General features: G+C 47.5%; 1 protein-coding gene across 4 annotated transcripts in view; it reads right to left on the bottom strand.

Annotated features, from left to right (window-relative positions):
* The window catches only part of LOC147902058 (nuclear-pore anchor-like), a 194651-nt gene that overhangs the window by 157394 nt on the left and 20233 nt on the right, over window positions 1-17024 (bottom strand). For all 4 annotated transcript variants that reach the window (XR_015540999.1, XM_087374650.1, XM_087374651.1 and 1 more), the window contains exons 2-5: window positions 12809-12955; window positions 7576-7674; window positions 7192-7320; window positions 7011-7103 (exon numbers count right to left, since the gene is read on the bottom strand). Coding sequence is in view for 3 of the 4 variants with exons in the window: in XM_087374650.1 (XP_087230776.1) it covers window positions 7011-7103; window positions 7192-7320; window positions 7576-7674; window positions 12809-12955 (468 nt within the window). In the remaining variant the exon portion in view is untranslated. The remainder of the gene's footprint in view (window positions 1-7010; window positions 7104-7191; window positions 7321-7575; window positions 7675-12808; window positions 12956-17024) is intronic.

Below are 17024 nucleotides of genomic sequence, written 5' to 3'. Positions count from 1 at the left end.
CTAGCACTCTTCTGTTACTTTGCTACTCTAGTATTTTGTTCACTAGTTTAGCATTTTAGCACTTTAGCTTTAGCTTTCAGTTTTCAGTTTTCAGCAAGGGTCTTAGTGAACCCTTTGCTTCAGCCCTCAGTGGCTTGTATGAGGTACCTTTTGGATTTGCACTTTGTCTCATAGGCGCACGAGGCCTCTTGCAGACATTAATACATCTTTCTTTCTTTCTTTTTCTCTCTCTAGTGGCCACTTTCCTTCTTGAGGCCTGAAGATATAGAGACCAGCTTACATGAGCACAAGAGTGACCAGCAAATCCCAGTCAGAGCAAAGGGTCGTAGTGAGCCCTGTGCCTCAGCGCACATTGGCTTGTACGAGTATGAGTTACTCTGATATTGTAGTTTGTCTCATAGGCCTGCAAAGCCTCCCGAAGACGGTAATACTCTCTCTCTCTCTCGCAGCTCACCCCTCCCCCCCCTCGCAGCTCACCCCCCCCCTCGCAGCCCCTCACCCCCCCCTCGCAGCTCCCCTCTCCCCCTCGCAGCTCACTCTCTCTCACCCGCTCAGCCTCAGCCCGCCACTCACCCGCTCAGGCTCAGCCCGCCACTCACCCGCTCAGCCCCTTTCCCCCTGCCTCAGCCTCTCTCGCAGCAACAGCTCCCTCCTGCTCAGCCCCGCCAACCCTCCCTGCGCAAGCTGCTCCTCTCTCTCGCCTCCTGCCTGTTGGTCCTGCTCAGCCCCGCAACCTCAGCAGCTCAGCTCCCTGCGGAAGCCTCTGTTGGAAGGGAAGGGGGTTTAAGGAAAGTCTTAAACTTCTCTCCCCCCCCCGTGCGAATAGACTTACAGCAAGTGTCCTTAAAGTGCAGGAAAAACAGAAAAGGGGCAGTTTTTGAGGGCAAAAGGAGGCAGTTTTGACAGTTTTGAAAGCAGAGAATTTAGCAGCTCCACCATGGCCCTTAGAGGCAGTTTTGAGGAGAGAATTCAGCACTTCCAGGAGTAAGGAGATGCCACAAACAAGGAGCTCCACCATGGCCCTCCAAGGAGCAAAAGTAGAGAAAGATAAAAGCATAGGCAGCAGTACAAGAGCCGAAGAGGCAAGTTCTTCTTTACCCTTAACATCTCCTTCCCCACCACCTCCAACGACCTCCCTTGCCTCCACCCCAACCCTTTCTTACCCATCTACTTTACTCAATCCTCCTGTGGCTCCGACCCCATCTCCTTTACTTCCATCTCCCCCATCACTTCCGGTTACCTCCCTTGCCTCAATCCCAACCCTTTCCTACCCACCTCCTCTACTCAATCCTCCTCCTCTCCCTCCTTCAGTCTCACCTCCTCCTCTTGCTCCCGTTCATTCCTCCCTAGCCCTTTCCCTTGCTTATTCCTCCCCTCTCCTAGTCCCTACCCATCCTCTTCCTTCCTCTTCCTCCCCTCCCCTAGTCCCTATCCATCCTCTTTCTTCCTCTTCCTCCGCTTCCCTATTCCCTACCCAGCCTCCTCCCTCCTCTTCTTCCCCTCCCCTAGTCCCTACCCAGCTTCTTCCCACCTCTCCCCACCGACCCTCCCTTTCAGCCCCTTCCTCCCCTAGTGCAGGCTCTTCTTCGGTCCCTGACTCCCTACTTCCTTCTACCGGATCTCTCTCTTCAGGACCTCCATTTTCTGCACCCCTCCTTTACTCACCTTCTTACCCTCTTACCCCCTCATCCTTGTACCCCCTCTCCCCTTCACCCTCCACAGCGGAAGCAGTCCTGGCAGATAATCTGCGATTGAGAGATTTAGTTATGCAGTGCATGGAGACTTGCAGACTTCAGGGCGTTGCGATTCAGTCTCTCACAGCACAGATACACACACTGACTGATCAGCTATCGACAGTTGAGAGTCATAGATCTGATCAGGACTCCCATATTCGCCAGCTTCATACCAGAGATATTGATCGGGATATCCAGTTACGGACACATGCTGAGCGCATAGTGCAGCTGGAGACACGCATTCAGGAGCATGTTGTGGCATGCGATGATCGCCTCCAGCAGCTGCATGTAGCTCCTCCAGCTAGTGCAGCAGTTGAGGAGAGGTTGGCCACACTGCAGACAGAGGTACAGAAGACCTCAGAGTGGGTGGACGTTGTGCGTAGAGCTCCACAGGCCCAGCAGACCACAGTCTCTGAGACTATTGCCGAGAGTCAGCGGCGAGCTCAGAAGGCCCTCAACATCCGCATCCGCGGAGTTGAGCGATCAGATACGAGATCAGCCATGGATCAGGCGACAGATTTCATATCTGGGACACTCGGAGTTCAGGATCATGGCATAGTAGCTGCATATCGAGTGGGCCGGGATCCAGCACGGCACCAGCCACTTATCATCAGATTCAGAGATGCTGAGGCCCGTCTCGCAGCATTACGAAGGAGATCCAGATTGAGGGACCATCCACAGATTCACATGGATGAGGACCTTACAGCTCTTCAGTGGGAGGAGCATAGACGTCTCATTGCACAGAGGGATGTTGCCCGTCGTGAGGGCAAGTGGGCCGTGATCAGAGAGGGCAGACTTTTGATAGGAGCTATGCGATCTAGACCGGCTGGAGCCCACAGTTGACGACACGAGGCCTATGGGACACGTAGTCTGCCAGATAGCTTGAGTTTCGCAGTTTGGAACTGTAATGGTTCCCTCACAGCTCAGCCTGGCAACTTACGAGAGGCCTTTTTTGATCAGGACATCGTCTTCTTTACAGAGACCCATGAGAGCCCAGAGAGAGGCTTGCCGCAGGTGACAGGGTATGCCTGGGAGTCTGTCTTTCGACAGCAGACTAGACGATCAGGAGGAGTCAGAGGATCTGGCGGTGTGGCAGTTCTTTATAGAGAGCATCTCAGATCGATACTCACAGTCATGAGCAGAGACCATCGGGCCAGATATCTTTGGGTACGGATCAAGAGACCCCCCCTGAGAGACTTGTTTATTGCAGTATGCTACTTTCCCCCGAGACAGTCTCGTTATGCCTCAGATGGACCAGGACAGTCACCTTTTGAGGATTTGTCAGCCGATGTATTGGAGTACTCACGCCGCGGAGAGGTCATCCTTTTAGGAGACTTCAACGCGAGGACATCAGACAGACAGGCAGAGATTTTGGACTTTGCTGAGGATCCAGTCTTAGTTCCAGCTGCCCCAGATGAGAGTTTTCCACGCTTATCTTCAGATAGAGGGGTAGAGGTGACAGATCAGGGACATCGCCTATTGGAGCTTCTCTCATCGCACGGCATGGTCATTTATAATGGACTTCGACAGTGGCCGCATTCATCCACAGCCACATGTTTTCCCTTCGCGGGTGGTGGCACGAGCGTCATTGATTACGTCTTGGGTCCCCCGACTTTAATCCCTTTTGTACATAACCTCACAGTCGACCCTTTTATGCCTTCAGCCGATCATGCACGTCTGCACTTTATTCTTACCCAGATTCCTCATGCCCCCCCTTCTAGACATCATGAGCGTCAGCCATACTATGAGGTTCATTTTGACCACCAGTTTGATGATATTTATAGCCAGCACCTGAGTGGTCTTCTCCGTCCGCACCTTCTCGATGCCCTACCCTCCACACAGGATCGGTGGGACCTTGTACATACCTCCATCATCTCAGCAGCCCACAAGTCCTTCCCCGTCACTTGCCACACATCCAGTCCTCCACCAGTCGGTCTTGTGCCTTGTAATGGATGGTATGATGAGGAGTGTAAAGAACTCCGCAGGAAGCTTCGCCTTGAGACACAGGAGAAGTCTCCCCTCCTCATTGAGACCAAGAAGAGTTACAAGCGTTTGGTGCGACGCAAAAAGTGCCAATTTCTAGCCCGGAATGAGGAGGAGCTGAGAAGTTTACTTTTCAGCTGTGATTCCAAGGAATTCTGGAAGAAATTCCTTCGCTTGAAATCTCAAACTCCTCTTACAGACCCGCAGGTTTGGCTTGCCTATACTTCCACTTTATATGATATTCCAAACCAGCCACACATCGACTTATCCCATGTGCCTAGACCCACCTCCTCTGCCTTATTCTCATCCAATAGTGTCCGAGCAGCAGCTCATCGTTTGAAGACTGGGAGAGCTAAGGACCATGATGGATTGCAAGCGGAGTATGTAATCCATGGGATTGATGCCTTAGCTACAGTCCTCTCCCGTCTTTTTAACGAGTCCATTTGTACAGGTCTTCCACCTAGTTGGCTAGAAAATACCATAGTACCCATACACAAGTCGGGGGATCCTTTGGAGGCGTCGAACTACAGGACCATTATGATTGGCCATGTCATGGCCAAGATTTATGCGACCATTCTAGAAGGACATATAAATGACCATGCCGAGGCGACAGGCATGAGAGCTAGAGGGCAGGCAGGATTTCGTGCAGAGCACTCGACTCTAGATCATATCTTCACACTCAGGGCTTTGATTGAGGAGGCGAAGTCACGTAAGCAACGGCTCTATTGTTGCTTCGTGGACTTCAGAAAGGCATTTGACACTGTGCCGCGTTTCAGACTCTTCCAGCGACTCCGTGACTTGGGATTCAATGGGGAGATTCAATGGGCGATCATGGCCTTGTATGAGAGAGTCACAGGTAGAGTCAGGACACGGGCGGGGCTGTCGGGGGAAGTACGCAGTACGATAGGGGTGAAGCAGGGGTGTCCTTTGTCTCCGACACTCTTTGGTCTCTATATCGATGAGTTAGAGATGTACATACAGACGATGGGTGGTACAGGTTCTTTACTGGCAGGATCCACGATACCGATTCTCCTCTATGCAGATGACGTGGTTCTTATTTCTTCCTCCCAGCAGGGTTTACAGGCACATCTCCATGCACTCCACAGCTTTTGTCAGGACAGAGGGTTGTCTGTAAACCTTGGGAAGACCAAAGTCATGGTCTTCAACACGTCATACCAGGTTTATAGGAGAGGCGAGTTCTCTTTCACATTTGATGGGCAGGAGGTGGAGCTAGTCAGGGAGTATACATATTTGGGTGCCACATTTAGAGGTCCAGTCTTCACCATGACGCATGCAGCACGAGATAGGATCAGTAGAGGGTATGCCGCCTTGGCTCTTCTCGAGAGGCAGTGTGCACAGTCACATTTTCAGCATCCCGACACGAAGTCCTTACTTTTCGATACGCTGGTGAGACCTGCAGTCATGTATGCTAGCCCCTTTTGGGCAGGAGATCTCAGGGTTGCAGATTGGAGACGAGTAGAGAGGTTACAGATCATCATGTTCTCCAGATTGATCAGAGCGAAGCCCACGGTACCGCATCAGATTACGTTCGCAGAGTTCGGAGCTACACCCCTAGCGCTAGATGCAGCATTTCAGTCAGTTACGTACTTGCATAGGATCAGGGCGCTCGGAGACTCAGCAGCAGGCAGAGCACGATTACCGTGGCTAGCACTGACATCCTCGCAGATGTTAGCGGAGAGAGGTCATACTTTTTGTTGGTACCACACACTCTCCACATGGCTCACCTCGCTGGGCTTGGATATGGATAGGCTGCCACCATTTCGATACAGCATAGATGCCCCTCGCCTCCCTCTCACTCGACATGAGCTCAGTCAAGTTATCAGGGCAGATTTGTTGCAGCTATACATGTTTCACACTTGGGTTCATCCCACGGAGCTTCCTACGAAGATGGCCACATATCGTGACCATTTTCTCAGGATTTCAGAGGATGGCTTCATCATATCCCCAGGATATATCGGCGTTCATATGTCGCACTCACTCAGGATTGCCTTGGGCCAGCTCAGGGTATCTTCCCACAGATTAGACGTTGAGGCCGGCAGGATGCGTCGTACAGCTACCGGACATAGACCCAGGCGAGAGACTAGGATATGCCCTTGTTGCACTATGGGGGAGGTGGAGACTGAGGAGCACTTTGTTTGCAGATGCCCTTTATATTATGAGATCCGTGGCAGATTTCACTGTTTATTTGGGCACGGATTTGGACCTCTCTCTCGGATTATGGAGTATGAGGATCAGTATTGCTTAGCGTTGTTCATCAGGGAGATCACCAGATACAGAGAGAGATTCCTCAGAGAGCACCGTCGCATCCCTGTCAGAGACCTGGTTATTCATGAGGAGCAGGACGAGGCGCAGGACCATGAGCACAGAGATAGCCCATCTTGCCAGAGAGCACCGATGGTTCCACCCCGAGGATGTACATATGACATGATCCGGCAGCACCGCAGGATGATCTTACACAGAGGCTGTACCCGTCGCTTTATTTCTAGACGACGGAGGATGATGGCAGATTTTCGGAGGAGATTGCTCCATGGAGACTTGGCACCGCCAGCAGCCCATTTGACACTTGCCCAGATCTTCACACTCATGGCAGGAGGCATGGTCGATGGCCATGACTTCCATCATTTCTTTGGATCACAGACCCCTTAGGGAAGACGATGTTCCTCATATTCCATATTTTACATTTTGTATCTAGGCAATTTTGGTACTCTATTTCATTTCATTTTGTATCTAGGATTTTTGTAGCCATTTTTGGCATCTTAGCGGTATTACGATGAGGCCACCTAGTTGGCGCATCGTTGATGATGTATTTTCCTTTCGGATGATTTTGTGTCCCATAGGCCATGTATGGCCTTCCGTGGACCTTTAATAAAATTTCTTTCTTTCTTTCTTTCTCTCTCTCTCTCTCTCTCTCTCTCTCTCTCTCTCTCTCTCTCTCCCACCTTGCATTCAGATGCCCTGTGTGAGTTGTGTAATGAAGGCTCATCATTTCTTCAGTTTTAAAAAAATTCTTGAAAATCCCACCACTTCAATCCTTCCTGCCATACCCTTCAAGTAGAAATATAACCTGCTTGCCACTTCCCAATAACAAACTACTGCAGTTTAAGGCCCAGAAAATAGACAAAAACTTCTTTTGCAGAGTGACTAACTACTGCAATTTAAGGCCCAGAAAATAGACAAAACCTTCTTTTGCAGAGTGACTACGTTCATTCAACTCCATCACTGTTTACTTACAGGACCATTCAGCAAATCGTGGCAGACATATATTGATTATACCTCTCGTGTCTGACTGAGTTTTGAATCCAGATCCTTCACTTGTTCTTTGCTTCTTTGCAGGGACTCTCCAGCTTCCCTACCCAACTGTTCAGCCTATAAAAGAAACACCATAGTGAGTTAAACCCTCAAACATCACGACACAATCTTGAACAATCAAGACTTTCAAAACCATACACCAGACCCTTGAAAGCTTGGAGCGCAGTTCCATCTCTATATCTGCAAAATTCCGCCGTTCTCTTAGCAAGGTGTTGACTTTTTCTGTCAATTCCTCATTCAGCCACAGATTATGTTGTTCCAGCAGCTCCTTCTCCTGTAATCCAAGGTAGGACATTTCGTAAGATTTAAGTCTAATATTTAAATCTATTAGGATAAATGTAATCACCCCCAGTTTCAGATAAGACCTGTTGGCAGTTTCCCGGGAAGAGCCAACATCCACAAAATACTTACTCAAGTCAAAATGCAACTCCAAAACAGAAAACAAACTTTCAGGTCGAAACAGCGCCAGAATTCCCGGAATTACAGAATAAATGCCCAAAAAAACGCACAACAGTAAAGAACATTGAACCTGTGAAAGGCGGGCCTGAAGAGCCTGAGAACGAGCCGTCTCTGCTTCGAACTCCCTTACTTTTCCCTCAAGAACACCTCGTTCATCAGTCAGAAACACCTGCAACATTAAGTATGAAAAATGGAACAAAGTAGAAAGAGAGAGCGAGCATCATATAGCATCTGCAATAAAATATAGATGCAAAATCTGATATCCTCCTCATGAAGAATTTTACAGTACACAGATACCAATACAAAAGCAGCACAAGAGAACAAAGGCTGGTTAAGGTGCAACAAAATCCAAGGCTAAAGTTAGTCAATAAATAAAACTCCAATCATGTGAAACTGTGAAACTTAGTTTCCGCCAACATGATTTATATTAAACAAGCACTTGTAGAAAAAAAGCACCTTGGGTCGGTGAGAGGGGGTGTTGGAATAGGGTTGGTCACCTCCCCACCTGTGAGCTCCCATATGATGAGTGCATCGCGGGACTAGACCATAGAATAGTAACAGGCATGAGGCTGCCAAATGGGCAGCACATTGTGTCGGAGGTATCATAGCCAAAGAGTGTGGTGATGTGATGTGTTAGTGTGTAGTACTAGGTGATCTAGTACTAGTCTATGTGAGTGAGTCTTGTGTGAGTGCCACGGGACTTATCCCATATGCACTAGGTGCGAGTGTGTCAGTGAGTAGCCTATATAAGGCTTGTACTTCACTTGTCTTGATATACTTGATGAATGAATGAAAGCCTTCATTATGTCTTCATTTGAGTATCACTTCTTCATTCCCTAGCCTCTCTCTCTCTCTCTCTCTCACACCATGTTTCTAACATGGTATCAGAGCCACCTTCCATAGCTGCCATGTCACCCTTTCTCTAACCCTAATTCGTCACCCTTGCCCTAACCCTAATTCTGCTTCAGCCCTTGTTCCTCAGCCCTGCTCCATTTCACCCTGTTTTACCTCCATTTTCTAGCTGTTTGCACCCGACTAGAGCCTCTCCACAACCTGCCTTCATTGCCGCCTCCATTCGGGAGTTTTCGGAGCTCTAGGCACCCTTGACAGCCTATTACTTGCTGGTCGGCTCATTGCGCCTGCATGTGTGGACCTTTCAGGGCTGTTTCGAAGTCCTCCATCACCAAAATCGACTTTTCATGTGCTGCTGCTGCATAGCCACCTTCAACAGAGCCACTTCCGAGCTATTTCCAGTAGCTGACTTTCAGCTTGGTGATCTGCTGCAGCTATTCAGAGTGCCTTGCTGAGCAGCCTTACAGATTTCGAGGCCTACCTTCGCACTTGGAGCATCTACAGCTACCGTTTTGTTGATTTCGGATCTGCTGTTGCGCTTTGGAACACCTACACTTCTGCTCCAGCACTTCGAACAGTTATAACGACCTCCACAGCTCCTCTTCTGGTTCAGTTCTACATCTCGGTGCATATTCCTGCTGTGTTTTCATAAGGGTTTGCATTTTAGAGCCTCCGAGGTCATCAACCAGCTGCTAGACACGTTTATTCACGCATTTCTTCAACCGCCTCGTTTTGTGAAGGTTGCTGATCCATTTCAGAGCCTTAGACCAGCCCCTCCACGTGCTGGTTATTCATTTCAGCTAGCTGGCTCTTCATTTGCTGCTGTGAAATCTATTACCTCAGTTTGCTACTATGGAGCCTCGTCCTCATGGTGAAGATTCATCAGCACCCCTTGCATCTAGGGATGAGTAGCATGACAAAGCATTGGCGTATGTTGGTGTGAGGTTGGTCAAACAATTGCTTCAACATCTTGACCTCACTACTTCAGCCAAGAAGAACTTGTACAAGCTCAAGAATATTTATGCTACATCTACTAGACCTGAGGAGCAAGCTCTATCTGCTATGTTACATGATCTATCCCTCTCTGAGGTTGTAGATGATGCTTAGTTCTATGTGTGTTTGTGTTGAGTCAAATAAAGGTTCTCAGCCTTGAGTTGTCCCTCTAAATTGAATGTATTTGGAGTCAATAAGAGGTACTCTGCCCTGGGTTGTCCCTCAAAAATGAATGTATTGTCTTTTACTTTGATTGATGGTATTGACCACCTAGTTCAGAGTAAGGGGGAGTGACAAGTGATGGTTTGCCCTTGCCGGTCGCAAGCTGACTGAGAAGTCACTATCACACAGGAGGTGTTGGATAGTTGGACTTGCTCTTTGCAGTATTGCACTGGAGGGGGGATCGGTCTACTCTTTGCATGTTGGGTCTCACACTCTTTGCTCTGAACGGGGGTGTTGGAGATATCATAGCCAAAGAGTGTGGTGATGTGATGTGTTAGTGTGTAGTACTAGGTGATCTAGTACTAGTCTATGTGAGTGAGTCTTGTGTGAGTGCCACGTGTCATCATGGGACTTATCCCATATGCACTAGGTGCTAGTGTGTGAGTGAGTAGCCTATATAAGGCTTGTACTTCACTTGTCTTGATATACTTGATGAATGAATGAAAGCCTTCATTATGTCTTCATTTGAGTATCACTTCTTCATTTAGCTTATCTCTCTCTCTCCCTCACACCATGTTTCTAACACATCGGGTACCAAGTGGGCACCAAAGAGAGAGGACAAGTACTTGGCCGAGGAGATCCACCATGGAGGGAGGGCAGATCTGACAGAGAATGCTCGCTGTCGAAGCTTGGAGAGGACAGACTGCACAGCAAGCTATGGAGGGCCAAAGGGCTTGCCAACTAGGCTGGATACGGGCAGACTTGCCTAGGCCAGTGGCAGCCTGCACATGGCCAGCCAGGGACCTGCAAGAGTGCCCAAGGAGGGGGGGGGGGTAGGGGCTGCAAAGAGAAATTGGCCTGTTTGAGACGCTACAGGGTCTGGAGTAGTCGGTTATTTTGGGAGAGCAACCAGCCCCTATAAAAGGGGGCATTTGGGCTCCCATTCATCATCACTTGGAGCACCCAATCCACAGTAGATAGGAGCAGCAACAGCCTTGGTCCTATACTCAAGAGGTGTAGAGGTGCCAGGCATATAGTAGGGGAACATTTTGGTATTGTATTGTGTCCAATTTGTGGACGGACGGAAATATGTAAGTGTTGCTTCTATATTTGTCTTGATGCACAATCTATTTGCTGGCTTGCACACACTTGAATGGTTGTGAAGTACACACATGCTGATGAAGCTTGATTCCATAGTGAAACACTTCGCATGTAGTTCATGGGCCCATCTATCAGTCTTCCGCTGCAGGATACCCTCTGGTGGGATTTCATTTTCCAACACACTTACCATTAAATCAAGTTCACTTAGCAACAAATAACTTCTAGAGTTATACTCAATTTAACTCTCTTTCTGAAACTAAAAGAAAAACGAGCTGTTCAGCTCCCCAATTTTTGTTGCTTATACATAGTAGACAAAAGACTTAAGATCTAAGATTGTGCACTTTTTTAACATCTTGTGTATTAGCAAAGTGATCAAATTACTACATTGAGTGATAAAAGATTCCTTAGTTGTACTGTTACATACAAAGGCGGGAAAATCTATGGACTTGGGAAAATGACTCCATATTTTGCCAAATCAGAAATGTTTGAGTCAATGTGAGGCATTATTATAATGTGTAAACCACTATATTCAGATTGTTGACGTTTATCATTTATGTCAACCTCTAATCCTACGGCAGATTGAGAGAGTCTAAGATCTAAGAAAACACAAGAAACTCCTCTTGAAGTGCACTTAAGTTCACAAGAGTCAAGAGGGTAGATTCCTTCTCCAAAAGCACAAGCCTCTTTGTACATAAAGTCTTGAGAGTCAGGAACATCTGGTACAAATAAATCATCTATACAATGACTAAGCTTATGTAAAATGATAAGGCAAGTATTCATAGAGTTCGGACGTTGCATAAACTCAAGTTCATAAGTGAAGAGATAAAAGTTTGCTAAAAAGACAGCACAATTAGTGCCCATAAGGATTCCTATAATATGTTGAAACAAAGAGTCGCCTATTGTGATGTAAAGATTATCTAAAAGAAAATCTACAAGTCTGTGGTTTAGGAAGCAAATTAGTCTCTCTCACTAACTATGCCCATACTAACAACTGGTTACAGATGCGTGAACGCTGACTGAGAAGAGATAGAGAGATTGTTGGCATGCATACGACTCATAACATCATCACATTATGAGCATGATTGTTGTACTATGGAAGACCTAGAGTATGCTAGCTACTATCTTTATTCCTAGTGGCCTTGGCAAGCAGCGATGGACCATTGAATACAAGTGTGAATAAGGGGCTGTATAAAATATCTAGGTCCTCAACGGAGAGGCTGTAACTAAAGGGTATGGTTTGCTATTTGTGGTTGAACTAAGCCATGGCTGAAGGCTTGGAGCTGTTCCCACATAAACACTGGATGTGGAGAGGTTGAGGTGGCTTGGATGGTCAGTCATTTTGGTGACTTTGGAACAGCTAGTTGGCAGACACAGTTGCTCAGCAAGGCTTCAAGCAGCCCAAGCAACAGTAAAAGTTCCTAAGAGTTATTCATAAACTGAGTGCATCTTTTGTAACATTTGTGTCCCAGCAGCAAGGATATCAAAAGGATAGGACATAGATATACCCCTAGTTGTGAGCCTTTACTAGAGGGAGGGTGCTGTACATACATACATAGGTATGTACTTGCCCAGGTATGCCCCCTATTAGAGGGACATTGCTGTACACACGCATTCATAGATACATACATATGTAGGTTGTAGGTTGGTAGGTGAGTAGGTATGCGCGTATATATGTGCCAATCACATATGTACATCCACACAAAAAAAACACACACAAACACATAACCTGCATGCCCGCATCCACTCAAAAGTCATCTGCATGTATGGACGTAAGTATATCTGTTGATAATGTATGTGCATCCAATTATGCAACATACACACCAAATCTACATGCACATACACTTAGTTTACGCCATGTACACATACATAGATAAAGAAGAAAATGCGGAATCTGTCAGTTTTGCAATGCAATTAAGTCTGCTGCTGCTTTTTCAGAAGCCTCGTTTCCTCATATGCCGCTCAATAAAGAGGAGGACCATCCTCATCATAACATTTAGTAAAGACAAACAGGCAAAGTGCAATATTGTGGCATGGTTGCAACCATCATCAGGCCGCAGCAATCATCATGTATGACTACAGTGATTCATAGCATGTCATACCACGAAAATATTCATTTTTCCCCCTTTTTAACTTTCATAACGTTCTTTCTTTCCTTAAGAAATCAGTGTTGCATGCACACTGTTGAAAGTACTTACAATCTTGTCCAGATAGGCTTTAATGTATGAATTCTTTTCATTCAGTTCTGCATTCTTCTGGTCCACAACCTCCAGCAAATCCCTCCTCGCCTTCCGTACTTCATTGAGCTCGCATAAAATGTGTTCCCTATCACTATCTCTCTTCATCTTCATAACAGAGAACCCCAACCCAAAAAACAAACCAACCAACCCCCACCAAAAAAAAAAGTGAGAAGCAGACACACAGAGAAAAGGTTAATGATATATGAGCTGTATCAAATCTACAAAAATGCATAAACACCTTTTAAAGAAAGAACAAAAAATATATGAGTTGAATTAGGCAATCCTTCTTCATTCACAATTGCAAAAAAAACATGTCATCAGATATCATGAACCAGATCAAAGAGATATCCTTTCTCAGGCGATTGTTTTCTTAAAATTAATTCCCTTTTCCTTATTAAATCAGATATATGTGGCTCGCGGACTCAATGTCCACCCTTTTTCCTTATTAAATCAGCTCTATGTGGGTTGGGGACTCAATGTCCACCCTAGTTATAACTGTGGGGTGCAGTCTTTGGAGTTAAAGGAGGCAGAACCATAATCTGCTAACAGAGGTCCAACCTAGGAGCCATCAAAGTTAGGTACTGTAGAACTGCTGCTGGCTGTACAGGCTGCTCGGGAAGAGCTCATAGGGCTCCTGTCAGAGCAGAGCAGCCAGAGGCTGCCCAGTGTCAGCACTGGGTGCGGGTTCCCAATCCCTCCCCATAGCACGCTGTAGCCTCAAAAATCCCAGGAGGGTTACTCTGGAGGGTATTCAAATCTGCCCATATATTCAAGGATAGTCACCTTGCATATTTGCATATGGGACAATTATTCCCCTAAATCCACGTGTCTTCAAGCGCACAAAGGGCATCTACCTGCCTCAATTTCAATCCCACACACAAAGGGATTGGGAGAGTAGAGAGAAAGAAAGAAAAAAAAAAAAGTTCATTATATTCTACGGAAGACCAATAGGTCTATGAGACTGGTAGAAAACCTGATACAACAAAGCAGAAAGGGTGGGGCTACTAAACGAGCACCATCACCCATGCTGAATGCTAAGTCCTTAGTACATAGTCATATCATCAATAATGACATCATCATCATAATCACAATACTCATCCACATGTCGATCAATCCTCCACGCCACCAGGCCATGCCAGCCTGGCCGGTACAATGAGGCCTCATAATGTATAAATGTCAAGGGGGGCTCGTGAGGGGGCGGAGCCGTGCTGATGCATAGCCAGTGATGGAGCGCTGGCGACTGTCAGTGGGCGTTGTCCGTCTCAATCTCTTGGCAGTGACTCTCTGCCTAACCAAGGCTAATGTGACACCGGTGGGTCGTGTAGCAGGTCTGAACAAGGAAAGGAGGTCGCCTGATGTGATCTGTGTGCCCGTCCGCTGTCCAGTGTGACATGCCTCGGGCTCCGGGCCCCTACTACGTCTGCCTTCGGTGGCTATGTGGCCCATACGATCTGAATGGAAGAACTCTGTGATCGTACTCTGAGAAGAATCGGGCGGTGTATTCGAGGCCTATCTCTGTATCCTGAGTAAAAGCTCTATATGTCAAACCGCCTCGGGAATGAAAGCAGCGAGGCATCTCTTGTCAAGATACAAAAGGAGCCTCGAGAGGGGACCAAAGCTGTCTCTAAAGAGACAGTGATAGCGACCACGGATCTCGTAGTACACGGGGCATCTGAGCTCTTTACCTCATCGACCTATGTCTTCTACATCTTCTATAGAAAGTGCCGACAACAAAGGTCACTATAGAAGGTTACTGGCGAACATTGATTGTATCCAAAGAAAGTTGGGTGCTAATGCAACCTAATAGAAGGAAGAAAAGACAATCAAGCAATAAATTACAAGGATAGAGTAAAAGATTTTAAAACAAAGGCCCGGGAAAAATAAAAAAAGGAAATATTGATTCAGCATGTATACATGCATAAAGAGCTTATCTTGCTGAATCATTCAAACTATCTTCCACACCACAGAACAAATTTTAAGCGACTTCTTTGCGAAGTGCTCCTTGACTCAACCTCCTGTCGATCACATAGCGTACGTAGGCGACATTCCCTAGGTACCCCCTCATTCCCTAGGTGCCCCCTCAGCTCGTCCACTCTCATTACAGAGTAGGTGTGATGATACTCGGTAACTGCCTAATGGAGATCCTCAACGAGTGCGGCAAGTGAATCCGAGTATACTCTGCAGGACAATGAAGCCCTCATCAGAGATGTGAAGGCAGTGATCTCTATAGAAGCTGAGCTTCACTGGAAGCTCGCTCGGCTCCAACCAGTTCCTCAATGTGTGTAGCTGTAAGAGAGATCCTCTTGAATGACCTAGTTCTCATGGTACCCAAGTGGGATAGATGGAGCGTCTAAGCTGTATTGGAAGGGTGGTAATCTATCCATGTGGAGCCCCAATCTCTCGAACCACCTACATGTCTGTGCATACCAACCTCTCACACTTTCAGGATCCACGCACCAAGGGGTTGCTTTTTGACTCCTTGGCTCGCCCAGTGGGGATGTACGGCAGCCCTTGTTGGGGGCCAGACTTGTCGGATACAGAGTGGGCCCGTGTGGAGTGGCTACAGGTTCTCATGCTATCACGGATGATTTGTGGTAAGTCATCCGTTCCTCACCAGATCATTCAGGCTGAGTTTGGGTCACCCCCTTTACAGCTAGATGCTGCATTTCAGGTCATCACATATCTGTACCGAGTTAGGGAATATGGGGATTATACCTCGGGGCGTAGCAGGCTACCATGGATAGCTCTATCCTCTTCTATGGCACTTGCAGCAGGAGGAGATCAGAGGTGCTGGTATGCACGTACAGAGAGATGGTTTGAGCGACTGGGGCTCCACATGGATAGACTACCTCGCTTCCAGTATAGCATGGATGCTCCGTTCTCTCCCCTCTTATCACACAAGGTCAACCAGGTTATCCATGAGGATCTACTACAGCTACACACTTTTCGAACCTGGTTGGAACTCCCAGTGAAGCTTAGCTTCTACAGAGATCACTTCTTACATATCACAGCGGAGGGTTTCATTGACCCACCACGATACACACAGATTCACCTACCCCACTCGATGAGTAGCTCTATCCTCTTCTATGGCACTTGCAGCAGGAGGAGATCAGAGGTGCTGGTATGCACGTACAGAGAGATGGTTTGAGCGACTGGGGCTCCACATGGATAGACTACCTCCCTTCCCGTATAGCATGGATGCTCTGTTCTCTCCCCTCTTATCACATGAGGTCAACCAAGTTATCCATGAGGATCTACTACAGCTACACACTTTTCGAACCTGGTTGAAACCGAGTGAACTCCCAGTGAAGCTTAGCTTCTACAGAGATCACTTCTTACATATCACAGCGGAGGGTTTCATTGACCCACCACGATACACACAGATTCACCTACCCCACTCGATGAGGATCTCTCTTGGGCAGTTCCGGGTCTCTTCACACAGACTTCGCATCGAGAGCAGCAAAGCAGAGCGACTACCCAGGGAGCGGCGCATATGCACACTATGTGACATACAGGAGGTTGAGACAAAGGAGCATTTCATCTTCAAGTGTCTGGTGTACTATGAGATCCGAGGGCGTTTCCACTGCCTCTTCAGAGATAGTTATGGGATTTTAGCCCATTTCCTCTCCTACCCAGACCAGCGGTGTTTGGCAGGTTTCATTCATGAGGCACTTAGACACCACGAGAGGATACTCCGAGCATGGAGACAGGAGCAGACTTCTTCCTCGGTTGATCCCTCTCAGAGCTCTATCATGGAGTTCTTTCAGCTAGATCACATGGACCCCAACGAGACGAGGCCTCGACATGACCGTGACCCGGAGCCCGTGACCCGACAGCTCAGACAGAGGGTCGACACGCAGATCACACTTGGAGACATCCCCTCCTTGTTTAGAGTCGGAGCCCAACCGACGGGGGTCACAGTAGCCCTGGTTAGACGCAGAGCTACGACTAGGAGACGTGCCAGGACCGCACCTCTGAGTGGCCGACAACACTCTATTGCCGACTTCATGCCTCCACTGCCTCATCCATCCTGATATCTTGCTGTTGCTGGGGATGATGATGATATTGATGATGATGCTGAGATTGATATATAGTCGACCATCGACATGACTATGTTGTACTTGAGACTTAGTACTGCCATTCTGCATTTTTGCATTTTTTGCATTTTGCATTG

Source organism: Dipteris shenzhenensis, chromosome 5 (assembly GCF_047967505.1).
Source record: "Dipteris shenzhenensis isolate YYH24624 ecotype China chromosome 5, Dip_SZ_1.0, whole genome shotgun sequence".
Taxonomy (NCBI): domain Eukaryota; kingdom Viridiplantae; phylum Streptophyta; class Polypodiopsida; order Gleicheniales; family Dipteridaceae; genus Dipteris; species Dipteris shenzhenensis.
This window is presented reverse-complemented; position numbering and strand designations above follow the sequence as displayed.